Source organism: Budorcas taxicolor, chromosome 6, assembly GCF_023091745.1.
Source record: "Budorcas taxicolor isolate Tak-1 chromosome 6, Takin1.1, whole genome shotgun sequence".
Taxonomy (NCBI): Eukaryota; Metazoa; Chordata; class Mammalia; order Artiodactyla; family Bovidae; genus Budorcas; species Budorcas taxicolor.
The window spans coordinates 116,254,567-116,281,355 of NC_068915.1; the positions used below are offsets into that span (position 1 = coordinate 116,254,567).

Here is a 26,789-nt window from a genome sequence, read left to right on the forward strand (position 1 = left end):
CATCAGGTGGCCAGAGTATTGGAGCTTCAGCTTCAGCATCAGTCCTTCCAATGAATATTCAGGGTTGATTTCCTCACAGGTCAAAGAAAAAAGTCAGAAGGGAAATTAGAAAATATTTTGTGCTAAATGAAAATGAAAACACATGTCAGAAATTTGGGAGGCAGCTCTGGAAGCACTTAGGAATTTATGACATTAAATGCTTAAAAATAGAAAATAAGAAAAGTCTAAAATAAACTCTCAAAGCTTCCAAGCTTTCACCTTAGGATGCCATAAAAATAAGAGTGACTTAAATCCTAAGTAAGTAGAAGGAAGATAGGAGGAGCAGAAACCAACGTAACAGAAAGAGAAAAACAGTAGAGAAGATCGAGGAAGCTGAAAGGATATCTGAAAAAACGAATAAGATTGAAGTTCTTAGACTGATAAAGAGAAAAAAAGAGGAAATCCACAAATTACAAATATCAGGAATGACATAAGGGAACATCAGAGAGCTTCCCCAGGGGCCCAGTGGTTAAGACTCCGTGCTTCCGGTGCAGGGGCCACAGGTTTCATCCCTGGCTAGGGAAGTAAGATCCTGTAAGACAGGAGGTGCGTCCAGGAAAAAAAAGGTATGTTATTAGCATAATCTCTAGAGGTGTTAAAAGCATAACGGGGGGGCGGGGGGCGCAGAGCAGACAAGTGGACTAACTGCGAATGGTGGCGACTCACTGTCCGGAGAGCGGAGGCGGATCGCCACAGGGCCTTCCTCCTCGCCACCCTCACGCTGGGTGAGCCGAGCGGCAGGAAGTTTGGTCCCGCTGTCTTGGGGGCAGGGATGGGCGGGGGAGGCAGGAGACAGGCACACCCAGTGCAGTGTTTCAGAAATGCACCGAAATTCCCGCCCGGCTCGACTTCTTTGCTTCTCTCTTTCTCTGAAGGCACCCACCGCTCCTTCTTCCAACATGTGCTCTGTCTCCAGCGCCTCGGCATAGAGGGATCCACGTCTTAGAAGAAGTCAAAGCCAGTCTTGAATATTGGAGTCCTCCTGGCGTGGCTTCCTCCATGGCTTCCTCTTTGTCTGGCACTGGTTGGGAAGTTCTCATTTCCATCAAATCTTCTGTGAATTTCTCTGGTGTGGGGGTCTGTTAACTCTTGAAGTTCTCCAGGACCCGTGTCTTGAGACCCCTCACCCTTGACCTATTTTTCCAGCCCATCATTTCTTTCATGATTTCCTGGGTTGGCTCCACGGTAAAGCCTATGGAGTCATACCCAACGTCTGGGCACAGTTTTCTCCAGCAGCAATTCACTGTTTGGGGCTTGATGGCTTTCACGATTTATCTGTAACAATGGTGGAGTTTTCAATGGTGTGATCCTTCCAGGCTGCCGTGATGCTCCCTCTACCAGGGTTCCCTTCCGTGGCATTGGCAGTCCTTTCCATACAGCACCATGTACGATGCGCTTTAAAGGTCCTTATGGCCCCCCTGGGGAGGCCAGATAGAGACGTCCTATCTGGGGGCAAGTAGGCCGCTTTGACACCCGCGGAGCTGAATCCATGAGTCCTGGGTGGCCAGCGCCATTGCCCACTATCAGAAGAACTTTACAGGGCAGCCCCTTACTGGCAAGATGTCTCCTGACCTCAGGAACAAAGCGTTGATGGAACCAGTGTGGGAGAAGGGGTCTGGTTTGGCACGCCGTCTAAAGACTAGTAGCTGTGCCCATCTTCTCCCTTCAAGGCTGGGGGTCAGCAGCTTGATAGATGGGGGCAGTTCTGACCATTAGCCTGACAGATCTCATGCAGAATGGGAGTCACCCCTCCCTTCCTGCCTTCAGTCCTGCTCCCGCTTCTCTTCCTTTCTGATAAAAGCCTTTTGTGGGATTTTTTTTTCCCCAGAATAGGACACTTTCATCTGCATTAAAAACCTGTTCAGGCAGACATTCTTCCTTCCCCGTGATTTTCTTAACAGCTTCTGGCCCTCATCTGCTGCCCTGTGATCAGCAGAAGCTGCTTCTCCTGTCTTTACATTTTTTAAGCCAGTCCTTTCACTAAAATTATCAAACCATCCTTTTCTGGCATTAAATTTTCCCAGTTTAGATCCTTCACCTTCTTCTTGCTTTAGGTTGTCATGTGATGACTTCGCTTTTTCTCAAATCATATTCGAGTCTATATCTATCCTGTACCCACATAAAAGCTGCATTTTCTTTTTTTTTATTTATTTCTGGCTGCACTGGGTCTTGGTTGTTGCACGTGGGCTTTCTCTACTTGCCGCGGCTTGTCTTGTTTCAGAGCTTGGGCTCTAGAGCTTGGCCTCAGTAGTTGTGGCAGGTGGGCTTAGTTGCCCCGAGGCATGTGGTATCTTCCCTGACCAGAGATCAAACCCGTGTCTTCTGCCTTGGCAGGAGGATTCTCACCACTGGACCACCAGGGAGGTCCCATAGAGACATTTTCAATACAAGATAAGAGGCTCTTTTGCAAAGGAGCCAAGGTTTCTGTGCCTGCAGGCGTCAGTTCAGTTCAGTCTCTTAGTCTTGTCCGACTCTTTGTGACCCTATGGACTGCAGCACGCCAGGCTTCCCTGTATAGCCTGCAGCAGCAGCTTCACGAATTTCCTTTTCTTTTTTTACAATGATCGTTATGCTGGCTTCGTTTACCTTGAAACTGCAGCAGCCACAGCCGCACACCTCAATCGACTGTACGCATCACACAATTCAACTTTTTCTCAGAACGTCATAATTTTTTTCTGCCTCTAGGGAGCTCTTCCAGCATCACTAGTGGCACGGGGTATGGTGTGATTGAAGGTTCACGGTGTTGCTCTAAGCACGATGGAAAATACATGCAAACATAAGAGATCACCTCTTACTACAAGTATCAGTTTACTGGAGAGACACACTGCTCACTCAGAAATGACAGGCATCCCAGGGCACTTGTAAGTGGATCCTCAGAACACCCGAGCTCAGCATGGTATCAATAGGAGGCGACGTCGAAGCCGGCACAGCTGCTCCGCAGTGTGCAGGGACGGTTCCACGCCAGGGACGGCTCCACACCGCGGCTGCATGTCTGTCTGCGTTCCTCCCCGCTGCCGATGGCGCCATGCCTGCTCTGTGTGTGTGTGTGTGCTTCAGTTTTGGTAAACTTTAACATTTTGTTACAGATTTGGGTACAGTTTATGGTAGTAAATGACAAAATAAATTTGCATCTTATATTTTGTGTATTCATGATGCACCGAATCTTTTCTTAATTTTTTCAGTATTCAGACTGTAAAGTTCATCTCCAAGTTTCTTCAAATTGTTTTACATCTCAAAAAATTTTTTCAGTCTATTTATTGGAAAAGGTATCTATGTCTCTGTGGACCCACAATGTTCTGACCTGTGTTCCTCAGGCTCAGCTATGCTTCCAGCACCGTGTGGAGAGGCGGTGCAGGCCGCGGGCGACTTGCCTGGGGTTCCCTTGATAGGAAGCTGGCTTTAAGAGCCTTGCTTTTTGAGTTTAAGGAAATATGCAGCCACTCCTGTTTTCTCAAGAGTTTTTATTCAGAGTAGGGTCGGGCTGGGCTGGAGCTGGATTTTGTCACAGGGGTTCTTTCAGCAGCTGTACAGGTGATCACGTGATTCCTCCTTAGTCCTGTTCGAGCAGTGAATTGTATTAATAGCCTTCCTAACGCTGCTTTCCTGGTGTAAATTCCGCTTGGCCTTGAGGTGCTATTTTTTCAATGTAGTGTTGGACTCTGTTTGCAAATATTCTAGTTAAGCTTCTTATATCAGTCAATATTCCTAGGCAATATTAGTCTATCAGTTGCCTTTTTTATGCGCTCTTTCTCATGTTTTGGTATAACTTTGTCATGCTTTGGTATAACGAAACTTTATTTGGACATTTTTGTTCATTTTCTCTGAAATGGTGTGTATGGTGTGAGGACTCTAGTCTGAAGCTTTGTAGAATTCCCCTCAGAACCACCTAAGCCTGGTGCTTTGTGGGACAGTTCCTTAATAATTTTCTCTACTTCTTCCACAGACATTGGTCTGTTTAACTTTCTCTCTACAAGAGTCAGTTTTTCTGACTGTGTTTTCTTCAGAACTTGTCCACTTGGCCCGGGTTTGGCCACTTACTCGCGTAACATTGTGCAGAATAATCTCTAAGCGGCTGTAAACTTCCGGCACGCCCGCTGCGGCTTTCGTCCTTTGCTTCTTATTCTGTGTGTCTGTGTTTGCCCTTTTGATTAAACTCGCTAGTGGCTTGTTTTGTATAAGAACCAGGGTTTTTATTTACTAGTGAGTCGTCTTGCTGTTCTCTGCTTTATTTCTGCTCCCATCTTCAGTCTAACTTTATTGTTTCACTCCTGTGTATTCTTTGCGATTTGTTTTTTTCTTGCCTTCATTTAATTCGTGTACTTTTATTCTCATTTGTCCTCATAGAGGCATTTAAGGCTGTGCAGTTTCCTCACTTTTAGTGTGATTCATTGGTTCTGACGTGTGCTGTCTTCATTAGAAACTATTTGATTTCTGTTTATATTTCTCTTCAACCAAAAGTTGCCGATAGAAGTGTATTTTGTTTTATTTCTAGGCAAAACAGGCTTTTGGGGACTTTGTTTTTGTGTGCGATTTCTAGTTGCCTTGCACTGTGATCTGGGTGTTGTTTTAATGTTCCTCCTGTGCACAGCCTTTTGAGGTTTGTTGTGTGCTTGATGGGTTTGTGTGTGTGTGCCGTGCGTGCTGCAGAAGAAGGTGTGTTCTGTTATCAGAAAGTGATGCTCGCCACACACCACTGCTTTTATTGGTTGTGTGTCTGGATTCTATCACATCCTGACTCGGCAGAAGCAAGTCCTGGGAGAGTTCCATGCTGCTTCCTCAGACAACTTCCCAGCTCTGGATAGAACTGAGGGGGGTCCCTAGTATGGTTTGATTGGGGGGCGCCTGCTCCAAAACGCCTGCCTTGGCCTCTCTCTGCAGGGTCACCAGACGGGTTTGTTGGGCCCGGGCCCTGGGCAGTTGATGGGGAAGCGGGTCTTAGGTAAGGTTTTCAGCAGCGTCCTTCCTGATCGGGTTTGGAGCGCCTGTGGATTTCCAAAATAAAGGGAGGTGGGTGAGGCCCAAGGGTGGCTGGACACAGGGGCTGGCACACATCTGCTCTGAGCTTCGGTGCATTTTGGTCTTAAGCCCCTCCTCTAAAGACAGCTGCTGACAATACCAAGGTCAAGGGCAGAGTTTTAAAAAGTGGGCGAAACCGCTTCACACAGAAGGAAAAGGAAAATGCGTTGGAACTTGGAAATCAGGTGGTGAAACAGACGGACCCTGGGACATCACTGAAAATGGTGAGGCAGGCAGCTCCGAGGGCCCACCTGCCGCCAGAAGCATGCGAAACGCAAGCACGCACCGTCAGACTCGACTTTGTCAGAACGCTGGGACACCGCCAGCCGCGGGCAGCAATCAAGCCAGTGCTGAGTCAGGAAAAAAAGACTGAAACAGTTAGGAGCACTTTGTGGTCTTCTCGCGAGGCCCACAGCGCACCTGCGACGTGGCAGCCCCCGCCCGGGGTGGGCCCCGTCCCTGGCTCCGAAGAGCGAGAGCACACAGCACACAGAGCCGTGTTTGTCTGTCCCGACTCGGCCGGGGGTGGCCGGAAGCGCAGACTCAGCGTTGATTCCCCAGCTCGGAACCCTCTCCAGGCAGAAAGGGGCGGCCTTGCCAGGAAACATCAGAGACCAGCAACAGCGCAGGGCAGGGGGGTGGCCAACAACAGAGCCCACAGCTCAGGGGTGGGAGGAGAAGCTGGGGGCGAGGGTCTTCAGGAAATTGGACCCTCAGAGCCTCGGCCTGCGAGGACAGCTGGAAGCCACGTGCAGGCCGGGGCAGCCCCCACGCCCCACCCGGAGCCCTGAGCAGGCCCTGAGCGTCACGGCGGCCGCAGAGAAGGCAGGCTGTGCAGGAGGCCCCCAGGCAGGACCGGCGCCTCTGCGCGGCCGCTCTGCCTTCCCCCTTCCTGTCTCTGTCTCTGCCCACCTGACGGGCCCACTCCGTCAGGGAGATGGAGGGCACGCGCACAGCTGGGCGAGGAGGGCCTGGCAGGGGGAAGGGGCCTGGGTGCCCGCCTGCCCCTCTGCTTCCCAGGCTCAGCTTTAACCTTAGGAGATCGCGTGAGCACGCACGGTCAGACGTGGGGCTGCTGCTGCTGCTGCTGTCTGGGCACCCACAATGGGCTCACGCCCCAGCCTCTCCCTCGGGGGGGCAGGGTGCAGACGGCCTGTCCAGTCCCGTGGAGGGTCCAGACGCCACCCCCTTGCTGCCCCCAGCAGCAGGACCCAGCCCAGGCCTTTCTCCCAGCAGGCTGGCGCTCAGGTGCTGGAACCGCTGCCTGGTTTGGGGTGTGGATGCCCCAGAACCTGGCTGGCTCACATCTGTCGGGAGGCCCCGGCTAACACGGATGCTGCAGACGCTGACCGTCTCCCCTGGGAAGGTCCTCAGGGTGAGGGGTGGCCATGCAGTCGGACCCTGGAGGACCTCTGCAGAGGAGGCCCCAGCCCGCCTGACCACACACCGTCCTCCTACGCAGGAAGGACATCTCCCCAGAGCGCGTGACGCACGCAGACAGGGAGCAGACCAAGAAGGTCGTGTACGCGGTGGTCTACGGAGCAGGTAGCTGCGGCTGGGCGGGAGGCCTGCGTCACCGGGAGGCCAGACGGGGCGGGGGCGCCTGCGTTGAAATGTGGCGGAGCCATGGGGAGGCACCCGGGCCCTGGAGCTCGTTCAGCGGCTCCCCAGGCCCCGTTCACGTGCGTGTTGATGGCTTGGTGGGCGCCGGGTGCAGGCAGGCTGCTCACCCCCTTAACCCTCCATCTCCACAGCCCGTGCAGGGGGAGCGGGAGGGCGTGCAGAAGCGAGGGCTTCCCCAGGCCCGCCCCCAGGCACAGCCTGGCTTCCAGGAGACTCCACCCTGGCCCTTCCCAGTAAGGAGCTGTGTGCGCGCTGGGGGCTCCCCTAGACTCAGTCCGGCTCCTTCTGGAGAGGCCGCTGTGTGATCTCCTGTGGAGGAGCGGAGCTCTGCGCTGTAAACATGAGCGGAGCTCTGCGCTGTAAACACGCAGTGAGCAGGAGCTGTCAAGGGGAAGAGGGTGATTTGGCTGCTCTCAGCCCTCCCAGTGATGGGGTTCCCACCCCAGGCCTCCGCGTCTGCGGTCCCCAGTGCCTTCGTCCAGGCTGCCAGCTGGCTGCATCTGCCTCGCAGGAGGCGCGAGGCGTCCTGGGCGCCCAGGCCCGGCTCCCGGGCTGTGATGCTGCGTTTTCACCCCACCACGGTGGGTCTGAAAGTGGCCGCTCTGGGCATGGAGGGCACAGGGCAAGGCCGGGTTTCATGGCCGTGATCACCGTGACGATGACAGCAGGAGGCCACAGAGAGAGCAGGACAGGGACGAGTGAGATGCTGTCCCCTCCCTGTCCCCAAGGGCCCCCCCCCGCCCCTCTCCCCAAAGCTCAGCGAAGGGCTGTCCCCAGAAATGGGAGTGTCTGCTGCCTGGGGCCTTGGCCAGGAGGTCAGGGATGGGCTCACTGCTCCCCGAGGCCCCCTGGACTCCGCTGCCCGCCCACCACCCCAGCCCCAGCCCACAGGCGCCTCCGCCTGGAAGCAGCCCCTGGGCCTCCCTTCCTGCTCTGAGCTCCCGCCACCCGCAGAGCCGGCTCGAACTCGATTCTCCTGCAGCTGTTGCCGCCTCTGAAGCTCGCCCCCACACCCAGTCTCGGGGGGTGCTGCGTGCCAGCTCCACACAGGGCTCCGGGGCTGCCGCTCCGCAGGGCTGCCCTTTGTCAGATGAGCCACACGAACCGGCCCGTGGGGCACACTGAGCCACCAGACTTGTCCAGCGCAGCTGCCGGTGCCCACAGGGCCCATTGACCCGGGCCGGGCAGGCCAGCGTCCCAGGACGCACGCCAGGCTCTCACAAGGCCCTGGGGCTGAAGCAGGGGGAGAATGGTTCCAGTTCTGCGTGGGGCAGAGAGTGCTGGGGAAGACGGAATGAAGTTGCTCCTAAAGCTAGTTTCATCTCACACACACACACACACACACACACACACGGACACACGCACGTGCGTGCACAGGAAGCAACTCACCTGCGGGAGAAGCCAGATGGCTGTTCATGTGGGGCCGTGAGGTGCGGGCCCCTCATGCTCCCGCCCAGGGCATCCTCGCCCCCGTGCCCCCAGGGAGGTGGGCCTACGTTTTCACAGCTGAAACAGCAGGAACTGACTGGCTCAAAGTGTGGAGGGAAATTGTGCCTGAAGAAGGGGCAGGAAGTGCAAGGACGGAAGCCCTCATGGAGCCAAATGGGGTCTCACTTGGGGGCAGGGGGCACCGTGACCTTAGAGCGGGACGGACCCCCAGCAAGGGTGTGGGGAACGAGTGCCAGGGCTGGAGAACTGAGCGGGACTTTGGTCTCCGGCTCAGCCCGTCTTTGCTTCTCTCAGACTTCCACAGCACTGGCCCCTCTCGGGAACAGGGGCCTAGGGATGTCAACAGCCCCACAGACAGAAGAGGGGTCCTTCCCAGCCTTGGACACTGGGAAGGAGACTGTGGCCCCTGCGCCACCCTCTCCCGCAGACACTGGCTGCAGAGTGTGCCAGGGTGCAGTACCATACACAGCCCCCTGAAGGTCCCGAAGGTGCCCGAAAGCACACAGGACTGCAGGTGGGCCAACACTTGGAAGGAAGGAGGGACACAGTGAGCCATCTCACTCCCCACCTGAAGCCAGACCCCATCAGTGCCGGGCGTGGCTCAGACTCCAGCAGAAACGAGAGCCTCACCAGTGTGAAGAGCCAGAGGACAGAGGCTGGGCAGCCAGCGAGTCCGGAGAGGCGGGAGCAACCTCCGAAAGCGGAGAATGGAAGGAGGGCACCGCATCCTGACCTTGAACTCGGCCCCCACCTCTGGCTGCCCCCCCGACTGGGCACAAAGGGGCCGGCTTCAGACAGCCCCGCTTCAGCCACTGCAAGGGGGGCCGAGTTTGAAGTCTGACTCGAGCCTAATTAACTGACCCTGTGCTGCTGAGAGAAACAGGCGAGCCTAGAGCGCCTACAACAGGCCATCTACAAGCCAGGACAGCCGGAAACCACAAATGTGAAGAAGGACAGCTTGGTCCAACTCAGAAGCAGAGACGTACACCCGAGTCACCCCGCTGCAGACCTGAAGCCAGCGCTGGACACTGGCTGCTGCTGCTGCCGCCGAGGCGCTGCAGTCGCACCCGACTCTGTGCGACCCCATAGACAGCAGCCCACCAGGCTCCCCCGCCCCTGGGATTCTCCAGGCAAGAACGCTGGAGTGGGTTGCCATTTCCTTCTCCAATGCATGAAAGTGAAAATGAAAGTGAAGTTGCTCAGTCGTATCCGACTCTTAGCGACCCCATGGACTGCGGCCCACCAGGCTCCTCTGTCCATGGGATTTTCCAGGCAAGAGTACTGGAGTGGGGTGCCATTGCCTTCTCCAGTACATCAACTACACCTCAGTTATTAAAGATCCAACAAACTACTGATCCATCTGTCAGTGTGGATGAGCCTCAAATATTATGCCAAATGAGAAAAGAAATCCAGACACTATAAGGAGAACTTATAGTATATAATTGATTACACCATTTAGATGAAATTCTAGGACATTCACAGTTAATTTACAGTATGACATACTTTATGTTATATGCATTTTCCCACAATAAAATAACGAAAAGAAAATCTGCACTGATGGAAAGCAAACAAGTGGTTTCCTGGGACCTGGAGACAACCACAATTCAGGGTGCCATCCCGGAACTTGGGGTGCCATCCTGGGATTCGGGGTCCTGTCCTGGAACTCGGGGTCCTGTCCTGGAACTCAGGGTGCTGTCCTGGAACTCAGGGTGCCGTCCTGGAACTCGGGGTGCTGTCCCGGGACTCGGGGTCCTGTCCCAGAACTCGGGGTGCCGTCCTAGGACTCGGGGTGCCGTCCTGGGACTCGGGGTCCTGTCCCAGAACTCAGGTGTTGTCCTAGAACTTGGGGTGTCACCCTAGAACTCAGGGTGCTGTCCTGGAACTCGGGGTGCAGTGCTGGAACTCTGGGTCCTGTCCTGGAACGTGGGGTCCTGTTCTTGAACTTGGGGTCCTGTCCTGGAACTTGGGGTGCTATCCTGACCAGAGATCTTGGTATAAGAAGCTTCATCAGATCACCAAAGAACTGATTTGAAAGAACCAAATATTAGCCTGGACCAGATGTATTTGTTAAAAAAAAAAAAATCCCCTGGAAGGGAGCTCCCCACCACCATACCCTCATGACCTGGCCCAGGGGCTTTCCCTTCCTCTTTATGCGCCCACACTCCCCAGCCTCCCCAGTTCTGGGCCAGGCCTCCCTCTAGACAGGCTGCGATCAGGTCCACACCCCCTGAATCACCTGCCAGGCCCTGGTCAGCATTCTAATCAATGAGCGTTTACCAGGCCCCAGTCCAGACTGGCCAGCACCAAGCACTTAGATCCTGGAGCCAAAAGCCAGCACCATCCTGACCGGTCAGAAGAGGCAGGGGTGCCCACCAGGCCTTGACTCCCCAAGTCTCTCCGGAGCCTCTGTGGACTCGCTTCCACACATGCTGGTCACTGCTTGGTGCCCCTGGGCCCCACGGGGTCAGAGTTAGGCTGACTGCTGACCAAGTCTCTGCTCACACAGGGAAGGACCGGCTTGCTGCTTGCCTCGGAGTTCCTGTTCAGGAAGCTGCCCGGTTTTTGGAGAGCTTTCTGCAAAAGTACAAGAAAATAAAGGACTTCACCCAAGCAACCATTGCTCGATGTCAGCAGACAGGTGAGCCAGCTGCGAGCAAAGCTGTGGGCAGCAGCCCCCTCCTCCCGGGCCCTCCTCTGGTGGGGGGTGGGGGCTGCTGGGAGCCGGGTGAGCTCCCGCCCCACTGGGGAGGTGGGACCACAAACTCCATGTGAGGAGGGTCCAGAGCCAGGCCCTCCTCAAGGCCTCACCCCCCGGCATGAGTGGGAAATGCTGAGTGGGAGGGCTCACGGAGAGAGCAAGTCCCGCACCTGGAAATGGAAAGCTGTGGTTTAGCTACAGAATTTGCCCACAGTCTGGCCACAGATTTCCGAGGACATCAAATAGAAGCTGTTCTGTGACCACGGTGGAATAGGAAGGCAGCTTCATATCTGCATGTGAGGCCATCCGTTCATCTGCCTACTTGAAAGACACCGCATCCCTGAATAACCTTGGAGATTATTTTTCTTACTTGTTTCTTTGGGTGCACCTCACGGCCCGGGGGATCTTAGTTCCCCAACCAGGGATCCAACCCTCGCCCCTGCAGTGGAAGCACGGAGTCTTAACCGCTGGGCCACCGGGGAAGTCTCCAGTGTAGGGCTCTAAAAAGTCCCAAGGGAAGGACAGACATTTCAGAAATAAATGCCAGTATAAGTATCCCGTTGTAAAACGGTGAGACGTGGCCACCATTTAAAGATGAAGGGATTTTTTTTAAGTGTTTCAAAAAGGAAGACAAGTCTGTGGACATAAAAGACAGTCCTCCACCCGAGACACGTGGCCAAGAGCAGCAGAGCAGACGAAAGGGGGAGGAGGTCGGCGCCGCGGCGGCTCCTGGAACAGACGCGGAGCGGGGCTCGGCATGCGCCCCAGAGCAGGTCCGGGGCCCACCCCCGCCTCGGGGGCTCACTGCTGACCCTCTCTCGGGAGCCCGCGAGCACAGCTCCCCCTGGTCTGACCAGCCCGAGCGGGGCCAGGTCAGTGCTCAGCTGCGGCAGCCTCCTGGGGGCTCCAGGAAGCCGGCAAACCATCTCCACCCCCCAGGAGTGCCCCACGGGCCTCAGGCTCCCTGGGCCGAGGGTGACCCCCACAGCTGGATGAGACAAAAGGCTACCGATTACGAAAGGTTAGACGGTGACAGAAGCAGTGTTAATGAGTCAGTCCACGGAGCCACCGCGGGTGTAGACAGTCAGATGCAGGCCCTTGTGCCGTGTGGTGTGGGCCGGTGTCGACGGGCTCCCGTCACACTGACCTAGTCCTCACCACGACTCAGACGCCTGGGCGGCCCCGTTGCCCACTTCCAGAGGGAGAGGAGGAGACCAAGGGGACAGCCGCTTCCCGAGTCCACGGGGCTCGCGGAGGTGCCAGCTGGGACCCCCGCCCCGCCCCCGGCTGCCTGGTGAGGCCAGGGTCCCCTCCGAGGGAGGCCCTGCAGGCCTGCCCAGTACCTTTTCCCAGCGCGAAGCACAGGTGTCCTCTGACCCAGTGTTGCACATGTGAGCAGATAGTGACGCTCAGTTATGCCACATGCGTGTGTTGAACGCCTACCCAGTGCCAGGCACCGTGCTGACACCAGGAGCTCATTGCTTCCCTGGAGCCCCAACCCTGGGATGTGGCCCACAAGTGAGCAAGTCCACCCAGACAATGCAGGCGTAGGAAGCACGGTGCCCGGCACGCAGTCAGAAATCCCTGGGAAACCACAGAGGCAGAGGCGGCCTTCACTAGGTGCTCTGTAGCCAGTGCTCAGGACACGGTCATTTTTGTAATGGCCACATATACTAGTGGTTCTTCCAGTCCCCAGACACGTGTAAGATCAAGCTGGGGATTTAGTTCTTACCAACACCTAGCAAAGCCAGCGTCCTCACCGGTCAGGAGCACCACCAACAGGGCACTTCTTGGTTCTTTTTCCTAAAGAGGATCCCAGGGACGGAAGCTTGGGGCCCATGGAGCCTGGCCCTGGAGTAAGGGATGTGGTCTCTGACGCAGACCCCCAACCCCTCCCTGAGCAGACTAAGGATTGATGTTTCCTCCCCAGTTCCAGCTGCCACTGTCTAGAATTCCTCCTGCACCCAAGTCCCCCACGTGGCTGTTCACCTTTTAGTGTAAAAATCACCCTTCTGTCCCACGTCAGATCTAAGTGCATCACAGAAGTCAGAGAGGGTGCGAAGCTTGCCACTAGGCAAGCCCAGGCCCCCGCCTCTGTCCCGCTTCCCGACACAGAATCCGTGTCCACACAGAACAGCGTGTTTTGCGCTGGACACGGACTGAAGGCCTCTGGGCAGAGCTCTGGCTGCGGCGGGGCGGGGCGGGGTGGTGGGCTGGACCTCCGCTGGAGCAGCTGCGGCCAGAGGGCAGGGCCCTGGGCGCCGTTCCCGCTCCCCACTGCCCTCCGCCTGCTTTCCTCCCGGACCGCAGGCTACGTGGAGTCCATCATGGGCCGCAGGAGGCCACTGCCCAGGATCCAAGCTCACGACCCGCAGCTTCGGGCACAGGCGGAGCGGCAGGCAGTGAACTTCGTGGTGCAAGGTGCCGGAGCCCCTCTCCTCCCGGGTTTTCAGCCCCTCCGGACGGGTGACTGTTGGGGCGGCCCCTGCGAGGCCAGCTCTGCAGGCAGCAGGCATGCTCCTGGAGGTCCACCAGCGCTAGAGTCAAACAGAGACCTGTCCCACAACTCTTGGCCCAAACTCTCGCTGCACCCCTGGCAGGTGTGGAAGGGCCCAGCGCACCTTCCAGGGACCCGTGCAGGAGGCGGGCGGAGGGCCCACGTGCGCGGGCCTCCAGCTCTGGGAGCCCCTGGGCTTCCGGGCGGAAGGAGGGCAGGGGCGTGACCACGGTCCACACACCCGGCACCCTCCTCAGGAGGCCCCGGGAGCCTGGCAGCCTGGCTGCGTCCCCACTTGTGAACCCAGGGCTCAGGGGTGGAGAGCCAAGGCCTGCAGGCCCAGAGGCAGAGCTGGAGGCGGGACGGAGCCCGGGAGGGGTGTCTGCCGTAGGAGGCACCCGGCAGACCCGGAGCGGGAGGCGTGGGCTGCGGGGGACGGAGGGCGAGCCCACGGAGAGGCCGGTGCGGTGCTGCCCTGGCTCAGCCTCGCGCCTCGCTTGGCCAGCGGAGAGGACACTGCCCCACCTCCGCCCTGGCCCCCCAGCCAAACCCTGCTTCCCTCCGGTCTCCTCACTTCCTCTCAGCCCGCCCACTCCTCCTAAGGCAGCAAGCCTCTCAACAACCAGCCAGGGCAGAGCGTCCCCAGGCCCCGAGTCCCCACGAGCCCCACGGAGAGGCCAGCGGGCTGGCCGCAGAGACCAGCGGGCACGGCCAGCAACCCCGCTGTGCCCCGGGGGCAGCTGCTGCCCTGAGGTGGGGGGGCGGCCCGCAGACTGCAGGCTTGTTTCTCTGTGAACCTGGGAACTTCAAAGGGCTTAAGGCCAGGAACGGAGACCTGAGCTTCAGTCTCATCCCAGGAGCAGAGCCACTTGCTGAGACACCCACTGTGAGCTGGGTACCAGAATGAGCAGCTCCCCTAGGCTGGCCCCCTCTGCACACCGGGAGCCTGAGGCTTGCCGAGGGTCAAGGGCCACATGGCGGGCGGGCTGTGGGAGCAGGGATGACCCAGGGCCTCAGTCCCGGCCCCGTCGTCCTGCGGCCGGTGCGGGGACACGGTGCAGTCAGAACCCATGAGCGTGCTGAGACCCTGCTCCCGGGACTCCTGGGGAGCCGCGTTATGAGGCAAAAGGGAGTCTGCAGGGTCCTCAGTCAGCTGACCTCAGCTCACCAGGCCAAGGTGGGACATCCCAGGGGGGCCTGGCCTGACCAGGTGGGCCCTCGAGAGAAGGTTTAGGGGCCAGAGTCCGAGGCCCTGACCATGGCGGAGTCAAGCGCACTCCAGGGAGAGGCCCACGGCCCCCAGGAAGCAGGAACCTCCGTCCGCTGGCTCCAAGGAAATGAACCTGGCCGTGACCGAGGTCGTCTGAGAGGGAGCCTTCCCTAGCGGAGCCTCCAGATGAGGAGCTGGCCAGGGGCCAGGTCCAGAGGAGCAGAGAGGCCAGAGGGAGACCCGCAGTTCTGACCTGCTGGGTGCGGGGGGCACACGCCCCGCGGTGTGGACGGCTCAGCCTGCCTGCCCGGGTGGCAGGGTGCAGGCTGGGCCTCACACAGCACCTGAACTGCAGTCCTTTGGTCCCACAGGCTCGGCTGCCGACCTCTGCAAGATGGCCATGATCCGCGTCTTCACGGCTGTGGCCACGTCGCCTACCCTGACGGCCAGGTCAGTGAGCGAGCCGCCGGCCCGGGACCTGCCCTCCCCGGCGGGGTGTGGGCCTGCTGCCCGCCCCAGCTCCAGCTCTGCCCTGGTGTGCTCCACCCAGGCCCTGCTGGCCCCCGAGGTCCCAGCCTGGGCACAGGTGGGGGGGTGAATTCTCCCCCCGGATTCCAGGGTCCCCTCCTGATAGCCCCCTGGTCTCCCCCTCCCACCTTGGCCTCCACGGACGTTTGCCCGCTTCACCCTAGAGGCCTCCGGCTCGGCGGGTGGCCATGGGGGGAGCCTGCCCTGCTGAGGACCCCTCCCTGGGGCTCAGCCTGCCCCCACCCGGGGCAAAGCACACGGCGGGTTAGGTGGGGAAAGCTCCTGAAACGCTGCGTGTCATGGGCCCACCCTGAGGGGCATGTGCTCACCCCCACGTGCCTGCAGCATGTCCCCAGGGGTGAGGACAGCTGGACCCTTCTCCTGCCGCCGCTGGGACCCACTGGGACACAGAGACCCTTTGGGACACAGGGACCCCCTGGGGCAGGGGACCCGCTGGGGCAGGGGACCCCCCGGGGCATGGGGCCGCCCTCTGTAGAGCTCGCCGCTAACCCCCTCCCATCCCCTGGGTCGCCCCTAACCCCCTCCCATCCCCTGGATCGCCCCCCTCCCTCCCCACCCATCCCCCTGGGTCGCCCTCTCCCTCCCCTCCCATCCCCTGGGTCACCCCCCTCCCTCCCCACCCCATCCCCTGGGTCGCCCCCCTCCCTCCCCACCCCATCCCCTGGGTCGCCCCGAGCACTGGCTTTGGGTGCCCTGCTTCACGCATTGGACTTGCACTGGTCATCTGTTCCCCATGAGGTAACGAGAAAGTGAAAGTCACTCAGCCGTATCCAGCGCTTTGTGACCCCATGGACTATACAGTCCTGGAATTCTCCAGGCCACAATACTGGAGTGGGGAACCTTTCCCATCTCCAGGGAATCGTCCCAGCCCAGGGATTGAACCCAGGTCTCCCACATTGCAGGCGAGTTCTTTACCAGCTGCACCACAAAGGAAGCCCAAGAATACTGGAGTGGCTGGCATATTCCTTCTCCAGGGAATCTTCCCAACCCAGGAATTGAACCGGGGTCTCCTGCATTGCAGGCAGATTCTTTAACAACCGAGCTATCAGGGAAGCCCTATGTACCTTATTGCCAAATTCAGACTTAAATTGAAAAAAGTAGGGAAAACCACCAGACCATTCAGGTATGACCTAACTAAAATGCCTTACAATTATACAGTGGAAGTAAGAAATAGATTCAAGGGATTAGATCTCATAGACAGAGCGCCTGAAGAACTATGGACGGAGGTTCATGACACTGGACAGGAGGCGGGGATCAAGAGCATCCCCAAGAGAAAGAAAGGCAAAAAGGCAAAATGGCTGTCTGGGGAGGCCTTACAAAGAGCTGTGAAAAGAAGAGAAGTGAAAGGCAAAGGAGAAAAGGAAAGATATACCCATTTGATGCAGAGTTCCAAAGAATAGCAAGGAGAGATAAGAAAGCCTTCCTCAGCGATCAGTGCAAACAAATAGAGGAAAACAATAGAATGAGCAAGACTAGAGATCTCTTCAGGAACATTATAGACGCCAAGGGAACACTTCCTGCAAAGATGGGCTCGATAAAGGACAGAACTGGCATGGACCTAACAGAAGCAGAAGATAGTAAGAAGAGGTGGCAAGAATACACAGAAGAACTGTACAAAAAAGATCTTCACGACCCAGATAACCACGATGGTGTGATCACTCACCTAGAGCCAGACATCCTGGAATGTGAAGTCAAGTGGGCCTTAGGAAGCATCACTACAAACAAATCTAGTGGAGGTGATGGAATTCCAGTTGAGCTATTTCAAATCCTAAAAGATGATGCTGTGAAAGTGCTGCACTCAATATGCCAGCAAATTTGGAAAACTCACCAGTGACCACAGGACTGGAAAAGGTCAGTTTTCATTCCAATCTCAAAGAAAGGCAGTGTCAAGGAATGCTCAAAATTCTCCAAGCCAGGATTCAACAGTATGTGAACCATGAACTTCCAGAGGTTCAAGCTGGTTTTAGAAAAGGCAGAGGAACCAGAGATCAAATTGCCAACATCCGCTGGATCATGGAGAAAGCAAGAGAGTTCCAGAAAAACATCTATTTCTGCTTTATTGAGTATGCCAAAGCCTTTGACTGTGTGGATCACAATAAACTGTGGAAAATTCTGAAAGAGATGGGAATACCAGACCACCTGACCTGCCTCTTGAGAAACCTATATGCAGGCCAGGAAGCAACAGTTAGAACTGGACATGGAACAACATACCGGTTCCAAATAGGAAAAGGAGTGCGTCAAGGCTGTATATTGTCACCCTGCTTATTTAACTTCTATGCAGAGTACATCATGAGAAACGCTGGGCTGGAGGAAGCACAAGCTGGAATCAAGATTGCCGGGAGAAATATCAATAACCTCAGATATGCAGATGAGACCACCCTTATGGCAGAAAGTGAAGAGGAACTAAAAAGCCTCTTGATGAAAGTGAAAGAGGAGAGCGAAAAAGTTGGCTTAAAGCTCAACACTCAGAAAACGAAGATCATGGCATCCGGTCCCATCACTTCATGGGAAATAGATGGGGAAACAGTGGCAGAGTTTATTTTCTTGGGCTCCAAAATCACTGCAGATGGTGACTGCAGCCATGAAATTAAAAGATGCTTGCTCCTTGGAAGGAAAGTTATCACCAACCTAGACAGCATATTAAAAAGCAAAGACATTACTTTGCCAACAAAGGTCCGTCTAGTCAAAGCTATGGTTTTTCCAGTAGTCATGTATGGATGTGAGAGGTGAACTGTAAAGAAAGCTGAGCCCTGAAGAATTAATGCTTTTGAACTGTGGTGTTGGAGAAGACTCTTGAGAGTCCCTTGGACTGCAAGGAGATCCAACCAGTCCATCTAAAGGAAATCAGTCCTGAATATTCACTGGAAGGACTGATGCTGAAGCTGAAACTCCAATACTTTGCCCACCTGATGCGAAGAACTGACTCATTGGAAAAGACTCTGATGCTCGGAAAGATTGAAGGCGGGAGGAGAAGGGGATGACAGAGGATGAGATGGCTGGATGGCATCGCTGACTCGATGGACATGAGTTTGAGTCAACTCCAGGAATTGGCGATGGACAGGGAGGCCTGGCGTGCTGCACTCCATGGGATCGCAAAGAGTCAGACACGACTGAGCGACTGAACTGAACTGAATGTATGTGTTTCAGTGCTATCCTCTCAAATCATCCCACCCTCACCTTCTCCCACTGAGTCCAAAAGTCTGTTCTCGGAATTTAGAAAGACGGCACCAACAATCCCGCATGCAGGGCACCAAAGGAGCCTGCATTCTCGGTGATTCCGGCGCCGCCGTAGAGCAACACGTCCTGGACAGAGGCCTGGCCCAGGAACGTGGTGTCGCGCCCCAGCGCGGGAGGGGGACGCTCTCGCCCAGCCCTGTGGGCCCACGCCAGCCCTGCACCCTGGCCGTGGGTCACCTCACAGCCTGGGGAGGAGCACCGGCACCCAGGCCTGGAGGGAGGTGTCATTTCCGGGGGTGACCTGGCCGAGGGTGTGCGCGGCCCGGGCCCGCTCTCCGTCTTGGCAGCGGCCAGAAACCAGGGCCTGCTCTGCCTCGCGCTGCTGTAGGTCCAGGAAGTTTCTGCAGGCCACAGGAGGGGTGCTGGCAGACGAGGGTCTGGGGCTGTTTAGAGGAATTCAGAAGCACGCGGGCACCTCTGCCCATTGTCTGCAAGAAACATGTTTTGAAACAAGACACGTCGACCGCATCCCACCGCTTTAGAAACTGTAGCAGGGCGTCCACACTGTGCCCAAGGACGTGGCCACACGGTGGAGGGGCAGGCATGCGCCGGGTGCCCGGAGCCCAGGCCGGGCCATGTCGCCTGGACTGCCAACACGCCCTCACCGGGTTGGAGCCACGGGGCCAACCCCGCTCGCTGCCCACGGGCTGCGGTGGAAGGCTGGGGGCTCCTGACCCCCACACCGCCCTTGCCCAAGGAGCCCCTTCCTCTCTGTTTACGGGGGACAGGCCTCCCAGGTCTTAGAACACGTCAGGGCTGGAGGGAAGCTTGGGGACTGTGCATTCCAACTCACACGTGCAGAGAAGGGAGGCTGGGAATGCATCGCGACACGGCCCAGCTCACCCGACCTGGACCAGCACGGGACCTCCTCACCCTGGGCTCTCAGAGGCCCGCAGCCCCTCGGCGGCAGCATGGCCTCCAGAGGACCCTCCCTGCCCCTCTGCCTGGGCTATAGGATTGCAGGCTCCTCTCTCCACACGGGCAGCCCTCTGCCCTCCGCTCTCTGCCCTCCCGAAGGCAGCAGCGACTCCAGGGCCCCATCAGGCTGAGACGTACCTGGGCCCCTGAGGTTCCGGCCACAGGAGGGGCAGCGGAGGTGCCCGGGTGAGAGGAGGCAACTGGGCCCGCCAGGCAGCGAGAGGCGGCCTCACAGGACGCGAGAGCACAGGGACCTGGGCTGCCCACGACACAGGCGTTCAGGCCGAGCCCCACGGGCGCTGCAGCCCCAGGATGTGCCGACCGCCCCTGCCGGGGTGGACACGAGCCTCCCAGCAGCTGGCCCTGTGGCCCCCAGGGTCCGCATCCTCCAGGCACCTGTCCGACAGCAGCTGCCTGTGAGCACCAGGCCGTGAGCTGCCTCCTCCCGCGGGCGGCCGGTCAGCCCACAGCAGGAGGGAGCCCTGAGCGTCAGCGCGACAGAGGGCGAGGGCCTCGCTGCCCCTCAAGGCCTGCAGCCAGGCCTCCTGCACTCTCAGCACTCAGGGCTGGGCTGACCTGGCGGGGAGCCGCCCTGGGCACAGACGGGAGACGGGCTGTGGCTCTGATGGGGCGTCTGCACGGGAGCGCGTTCTGTGCAGCCTGGCCTGCCGTCAGCGCAGGACGAGTGGACGGGACATCAGCTGGCTTCCCAGGAAGCAGCGGGTCTGACACCCGCGCTCACCACCCACTTGGGGCACCTCCCGTGCCCCAGTTTGCAGTTGGAAGTACAGTGACCTCGCAGTCAGCTGTGGAGCGAGGTGTGAGTGACTCACGGCCTTGCGGTTCGGTCTCGGCCGCACCAGCACCTCCAACCAGAAGTTCACCGTGTGATTTCGGGAAGTGTGAGAACTCTTGCTGCTAAATCTGGAAGAAGTTACAAGTGCCTATTCTGAGTTCTGCCCCTCGGAACTCTCAGTCCCCTTGGGAGCCTAAGAGCACAGCAGAGGCCTTGGCGTCGGCTTCAGAGAGCGAGTGCTGATGCCGCCGGCTGGGCTGTCTTCCGGGAGGACCGTGTGCCAGCCATGATCCCAAGGCTGTGCAGAAAACTCCAGCCCCCAGCCCGGGGTCTGCTGGCCCCCAGCCCGCCCCCCGTGGACCCCACGTGCCCTGTGGGTGAATCCGCTCCCGCACACCCCTAGGAAGCTGGGTCGCAGGTGCCTGGTCCCAGTAGCTCCGTCCCCCAGGTGGGTTGTCCCCACGGGCAGGAGTCCAGCGCCAGTGCTGGCTTTGGTTCAGAGGCTCAGGGCGGCAGGCTGAGGCCCCTCTGGCTCCTTGGCCTTTCCCCTCTTGGTTCCAGCATGGGGGTGGCTGCTCCGGCAGTCACAGCCCCTCGCAGGCACAATGAGGAGCTAGTGGTGATGGAAGGTGTACCTGACCCCCATCCCCCCGCAAGTTAGCCTTTCAAAGAGCCTTCCTGGGAGTCAGCGGGCCCCCACCGCCGGTGGCGGGGGCCCAGCCTCACTGCCACCCCACCAGGCCCCAGAGAAGGGGCGAGTGGGCCCAGGTGGCCTGTGCCTCTTGGTCTTGAAGCTCCCTGCCTCCAGCCAAGACCCACCACCCTGCTGCCCACTGTCGGGGATGGGGGGCTACCGCACCTCGCCACAATGTGCTGCCCCTTCCTGCAAGCTCTGTGCCTGCTGCGGACAGGCCGTGCGGGGAGGAGGGCAGGGGGTGGCCCCTTCCCTGGGAAGCAGCTGGAAGCAGAGGCAGGCTCACACAGAGGGCAGGCTGCCCACCCTGCTGAGGGCCGTGGGTACCACACCGCCGTCCCCTCCCTGAACGCTCAGGGGGCGTCTCCTCCATCTGCCAAGCCAGGGGCTGGTTCCAGGGCCAGGTTCACAGCCCCAGCAGGCCAGGTCCTGGGCGGCCACGCAGAGCTGCAGGGCCTGATGCCTGGGGTGCCCCCCTCCTCCACCCCCACCCCGGGCACACAGCACGTGAGCACAAGTCCCCCCAGGACCCCAGCCCCTCAACAGTGCTCTGTGGCCCCCACACCTCCTCCCACCGCGGCGTCCATGTACCCCGAGGTGGGTGGGGACAGACCCTCTCCAGGGGGTGCCTGAGGGTGCTCAGAGAGGGCATGGAGCCAGGACCCACCCAATGGAGGGGGCTGGAGTGGGCGCGAACCCTTCCCCTGCGGCTCAGCCCCGGGGCCCCGAGTCCAGGGTGCAGGGTAGGGAGTGCGGTGGTGTCTCAGGGCAGGAAGTGCCTCAGATGACAGCTCTAAGGTGCCCAGGCTGTTGGCTGGGGTCATGTGCCCGCAGAGTGGCCTCTGAGAGGTCACTCAGAGCTAGAGATCAGTCCCTGTTGGGGTCCTGCCCCCATGATGGTTTTGGGGGCTCCCCAACGTCTATTGGAAAGAGCCAGCTCATTGGAAAAGACCCTGATGGTGGGAGAGATTGAGGGCAGGAGAAGAGGATGACAGAGGGTGAGATGGTTGGATGGCCTTACTGGCTCGACAGACATGGGTTTGAGCAAACTCCAAGAGTTGGTGATGGACAGGGAAGCCGGGTATGCTGTGGTCCATGGGGCCGCAGAGTCAGACACGACTGCGCGGCTGGCTGAGCAGTAGCAGGTGGGGTCTTCAGCCCCTCTCTTTCCGCGTGTGTTCATCCGTTTGTTCGTGTTTGGCCGCGTCGAGCCGTATCTGCGACACACGGGGTCTGTGCTTGGGCTGGGTGCCTGTGCCTTGTGGGCTTGGCTGCTCTGAGGCACGTGGACCCTCAGTCCCCTGATGCAAGATGGAGCCCACATCCCCTGCGCCGGAAGGCAGATTCTTAAGCGCTGGACCCCAGGGAAGTCCCGGGTGGGGAGAGGGGCTCTTCTCAAAGGCTCGGCCCCAGCATGTCCTCAGCTTCCTCTGGGGGAGGGGGCAGGCGGGGCCCCAGGCCCTCGTGCTGACCCGCTCCCCACAGGTGCCTCCCTCCCGAGCCCTGTTCTCTCCTCCTGGAGGCTGACCTGTGACAGAGCGGTGACCCCAGCTGCTTCCCCACCCTGCTCCTCCCACTCCCGCGAGCCTCAGCCCCCTGGGCTGCTGGTGCCAGCGCTGTGGGGCACCACGCACACCCCCGGGCACCCGCCCCCTGCCCCACGGCCGCTGCCGGGCACAGGCAGAGGCCCAAACACCAGGGTGTCTCCTCCCCACGTGTCTTGCAGGTTGCTTGCCCAGATTCACGATGAGCTGCTGTTTGAAGTGGAGGATTCACAGCTTCCTGAGTTCACGGGTGAGCCCCCAGGGGCTGGGGTTGCTCCTGTTCCAGGAATAGTTAAAGCTTCTCCTGGGGGACTCACAGGCCCCTTCCCTACCCGCTGCAAGGGGCACCTGCAGAATGCCCAGGCTGGTCTAGGGGCCCTTGAGAGGCCTAGAGGGCCGCACCTCGGCCAGCAGCCCCCAGAGAACACTGTGTGCCCTGCCGGGGGCCCCGGAAGATGGGGGCAGCACTGGGGCCCCCGCTGTGGGAGCCGGGCTGCAGGAGAGCAGCAGGGGCCGCCCCCTGGCTGTCGGCCCAGAGCCTGGCCCCTGACTCTGTCCTCGAGGGGGCCCAGGCCTCCTGCCACAGCAACCGTGCCCGAAGCCGTGGGGCCCCTCCCGCCTCCCATGAGTGCAGGAGCAGATGGCCCGGCCCCACTGGTGGAGGAGGGAGGCCGGGCAGGGGTCTCAGGGCTGGGTCCCCTGCTCCCCCGGGTCTTGGGCGACAACTGGCCAAACCCCCCACCACCACCCGCCTGCAGACCTGCCTGTAAAGAGGAGACTCCAGGCCTCAGTGCTGCACCTCCAGGGACCAGCCTGCCAGTGGGGAGGCCACCTGTGCGGACCCACCCTGCACGGAACCCCCCTGCACAGGACCCCACCCTACAGGGACCCCACCTGCATGGGACCCCACCCTGCAGGGACCCACCCTGCACGGACCCCACCCTACATGGGACCCACCCTGGCTGGACCTACCCTGCACGGACCCCCCCTGCACAGGACCCCACCCTACATGGGACCCCACCCTACACGGGACCCCCCCCCCGCACGGAACCCCACCCTGCGTGGACCCCCCCTGCACGGACCCCACCTACACGGGACCCCACCTGCACGGGACTCCACCCTGCATGGGACCCACCCTGGCTGGACCCACCCTGCACAGAACCCCCCTGCACAGGACCCCACCCTACACGGGACCCCACCCTGCAGGGACCCACCCTGCATGGATCCCACCCTACATGGGACCCCACCTGCACGGGACCCCCCCTGCACGGGACCCCCCCTACAGGGACCCCACCTTACAGGGACCCCACCCTACATGGGACCCCACCCTACAAGGGACCCCACCCTGCGCAGACCCACCCCACACAGGGTCCCATCCTACATGGTGGCTGTGGATTTGGAAATGACAAGTCTGAAACAAACCATCTGAAGGGAATGCTGTGGGCTCCCTGTGGTCACAAAGGAAAGAGAAAGTCCCACGTCTGGAGGGAGCCCGTTAGGAACAGTCCTGTCCCCCTTGTGGGGGCAGCCGCTGGCCACCAAGACAGGCGGCGAGGCGAGGCTCCCTGAGACACACGGGGCCCCCCGCCCGTACTCGGGAGCCACCACCTGGCGCTGTGCTTGGGGCACCCCGGGGTCACGACCCAGCCAGGGACCACGAGGCAGGCGAGCCTGGTGTGGCCCGGGCTGCTTTTGTCTCTGAACGCTGGGCGGGCACGACACACCCGGTGGGGCCCAGGGGGCAGACGCCAGCTGAGGCTGCATGGCACTTGGGTGCCTGCCCTCAGGGACCCTGCGGAGCGGGCTCAGAGCGAGGGTGACCACAAGGAGCACCAGCTCCGCCCGCTGCTTACTTGGGGTCCCTCGGCAGGTCCATCTCACAAAGGCGGGGACACACGAGGGCCTGGCGGCTCCTGCACACCCAGTGAGGGGCCAAGGTCCCGACTCTGACTCCCCGCGGGAAGCCCTGGACCCCCGCAGTCCCCAGGGAGGCCGGGGCCTCTGCCGGCGCCCGGAGAGCAGGCTGGGGCCCCCAGCCCGACCCACACCCTGCCCCGTCACCAGCAGGGTCCTCTGCCAGCTCAGGCACCCCAGGCCCAGAGCCCCACGAGGCCGCCGTGAGCCCCGAGGCCGTGGGGGCCAGGCAGCAGCCTCCTGCAATTTCTGTACCCAAGCGTCAGCTGACATGGGGTGGGAGGAATGTCCTCTCGTCCTGGGGCACAGGGCTTGGTGCAAACGCTGAGGAAGCCCGAGCCGGCCGACCCCGCCACGGGCCGCTCCCGTCCCAGTTCCCCCAGTGACAGGCCCCCAGCCCCCAGTGCCTCCAGCTGTCCTTTCGGCTTTGCTGCCACCTGAACCCTCACAGGGGTTTTGGCAGGGGCACAGGCCATCCTACCCGGGCTGCTCCAGCCTGGCCATCTAGGGGTTGGGGGGTCAGTGGGTGGGGGGCGGGGGCAGCGGCAGAGAAGTGGGGAGGCTATGGTGCTCCTGGGGGCCAAGGGCCCTGCTCCCCACTGCCTGGAGCTGGGCCAGTTAAGGTGCCTCCAGCACGAGCTGTGGACGTGGCCAGTGGGAGCTGGAAGCCATCAGGGAGAGCCACAGGGCTGCTCGAGCAGCGGGGGACTGTGGCCGTGTGGACCCGGGGGGGCCGTGTGGACCCGGGCTGCTCGAGCGGCGGGGGACTGTGGCCGTGTGGACCCGGGGGGACTTGTGGACCCGGGGGGACCGTGTGGACCCGGGGGACCCTGTGGACCCGGGGAGACCGTGTGGACCCGGGGGACCCTGTGGACCCGGGGAGACCGTGTGGACCCGGGGGTACCGTGTGGAGGGGAGCTTGTGGACCCGGGGGGACCGTGTGGACCCGGGGGGAGCCTGTGGACCCGGGGGGACCTGTGGACCCGGGGGTACCGTGTGGACCCGGGGGGACCGTGTGGACTAGGGGAGCTTGCGGACCCAGGGGGACCGTGTGGACCCGGGGGGGAGCCTGTGGACCTGGGGGGGACCTGTGGACCCGGGGGTACCGTGTGGACCCAGGGAGACCGTGTGGACGCGGGGGGACCGTGTGGACTAGGGGAGCTTGTGGACCCGGGAGACCTGTGGACCCGGGGAGACCGTGTGGACACGGGGGGACCGTGTGGACTAGGGGAGCTTGCGGACCCGGGGGGACCGTGTGGACCCGGGGGGGAGCCTGTGGACCCGGGGGGGACCTGTGGACCCGGGGGTACCGTGTGGACCCAGGGAGACCGTGTGGACGCGGGGGGACTGTGTGGACTAGGGGAGCTTGTGGACCCGGGAGACCTGTGGACCCGGGGAGACCGTGTGGACACGGGGGGACCGTGTGGACTAGGGGAGCTTGCGGACCTGGGGGGACCATGTGGACCCGGGGGGACCATGTGGACCCGGGGGGAGCCTGTGGACCCGGGGGGACCTGTGGACCCGGGGGGACCGTGTGGACCCGGGGGGAGCCTGTGGACCCGGGGGGTCCGTGTGGACCCGGGGGGACCGTGTGGACTAGGGGAGCTTGTGGACCCGGGGGGAGCCTGTGGACCCAGGGGGACTGGGGAGCCGGGGCCGAGTGTCCTGGCGCGGCTCTGCCCTTGGGCTCGAGCGGCCTCCGTCTTGCTCTGTCCAGCCCTCGTCCAGGGAACCATGGAGGCCCTGCAGCACGTGCCGGCGCTGGAGCTGCAGCTGCAGGTGAGGGGCGGAGCCGCGGGCCACGCTCAGCCCTTCCAGCCCTCCCCCAGCCCCTGGCAAGCCCATTCCAGCCAAAGCGTTGGCGGGCAGCCCTCAGAGAGGCCCCAGGTCCTCGTGGGAAGAGCTCTGGGTCCAGGCTCCCCCAGGAGGTGCGGGAGGTGGAGGGGTAACAAGGGGGTGGGAGGCCTCGAAGCCATGCAGACCGCCCCCCGAAGGTGCTGCAGGCAGCTTGGAGCTGCTGGAAGGGTGGCAAGAAAGGGCCGGTCTCCCCTCAGCTCCTCTGGCAGCAGCCTGCTCTGTGCACCGTCCCCTGTTCACTTCACCCTGACCTCGCCCTGTGGGTGGCAGCTTGGCAGCATGAAGGAGCGCCCCCGGGCCCAGCCAGGGGCGGGACCACCTGTCATCCAGGGTGGTCTGTGCTTGTTCTCCTGGTGGGTGGAGATGTGGGGACCCCGAGGCCCCCTGGAAGCCCAGGAAGCCTGGCCTCACCCCACTAGTAGCCCCGTGGTGGCCACTGCAGTGCCCTCCACCCTCCAGTGGGGAAGGAGCTGCTGAGCTGTGGTCAGGGCCCACTCAGGGTCAGGTCTCAGGGAGAGCTCTCCAGGGCCCTCTGCACACCTTGGAGCCAGCCGATCCCCCAGGGGCCCACAGGGCACCGGGACACCCCCCATCCCTGAGCCCCTCACCTGGCCCAGCCCCTAAGGCCTCCCTGCCACACAGAGGCCCTGGCAGGTGAGGGGGCTCAGCCAAGGTTGAGGCGTCAACGACAGGGTGGGTATGCCGGAGCCTGTAAGCCTGCCAGTGTGTGTGAGAGTGTGTAGGAGTG

The 26,789-nt window shown here is 60.4% G+C and overlaps 1 protein-coding gene across 1 annotated transcript in view; it reads left to right on the forward strand.

The window, feature by feature from the left end:
• Positions 1-26,789, forward strand: part of POLN (DNA polymerase nu) — a 141,651-nt gene that overhangs the window by 113,941 nt on the left and 921 nt on the right. Inside the window, exons 18-23 of the mRNA XM_052641794.1 lie at positions 6,518-6,600; positions 10,634-10,765; positions 13,136-13,246; positions 14,904-14,982; positions 22,453-22,520; positions 25,902-25,963. Coding sequence (XP_052497754.1) covers positions 6,518-6,600; positions 10,634-10,765; positions 13,136-13,246; positions 14,904-14,982; positions 22,453-22,520; positions 25,902-25,963 — 535 coding nt within the window. The remainder of the gene's footprint in view (positions 1-6,517; positions 6,601-10,633; positions 10,766-13,135; positions 13,247-14,903; positions 14,983-22,452; positions 22,521-25,901; positions 25,964-26,789) is intronic.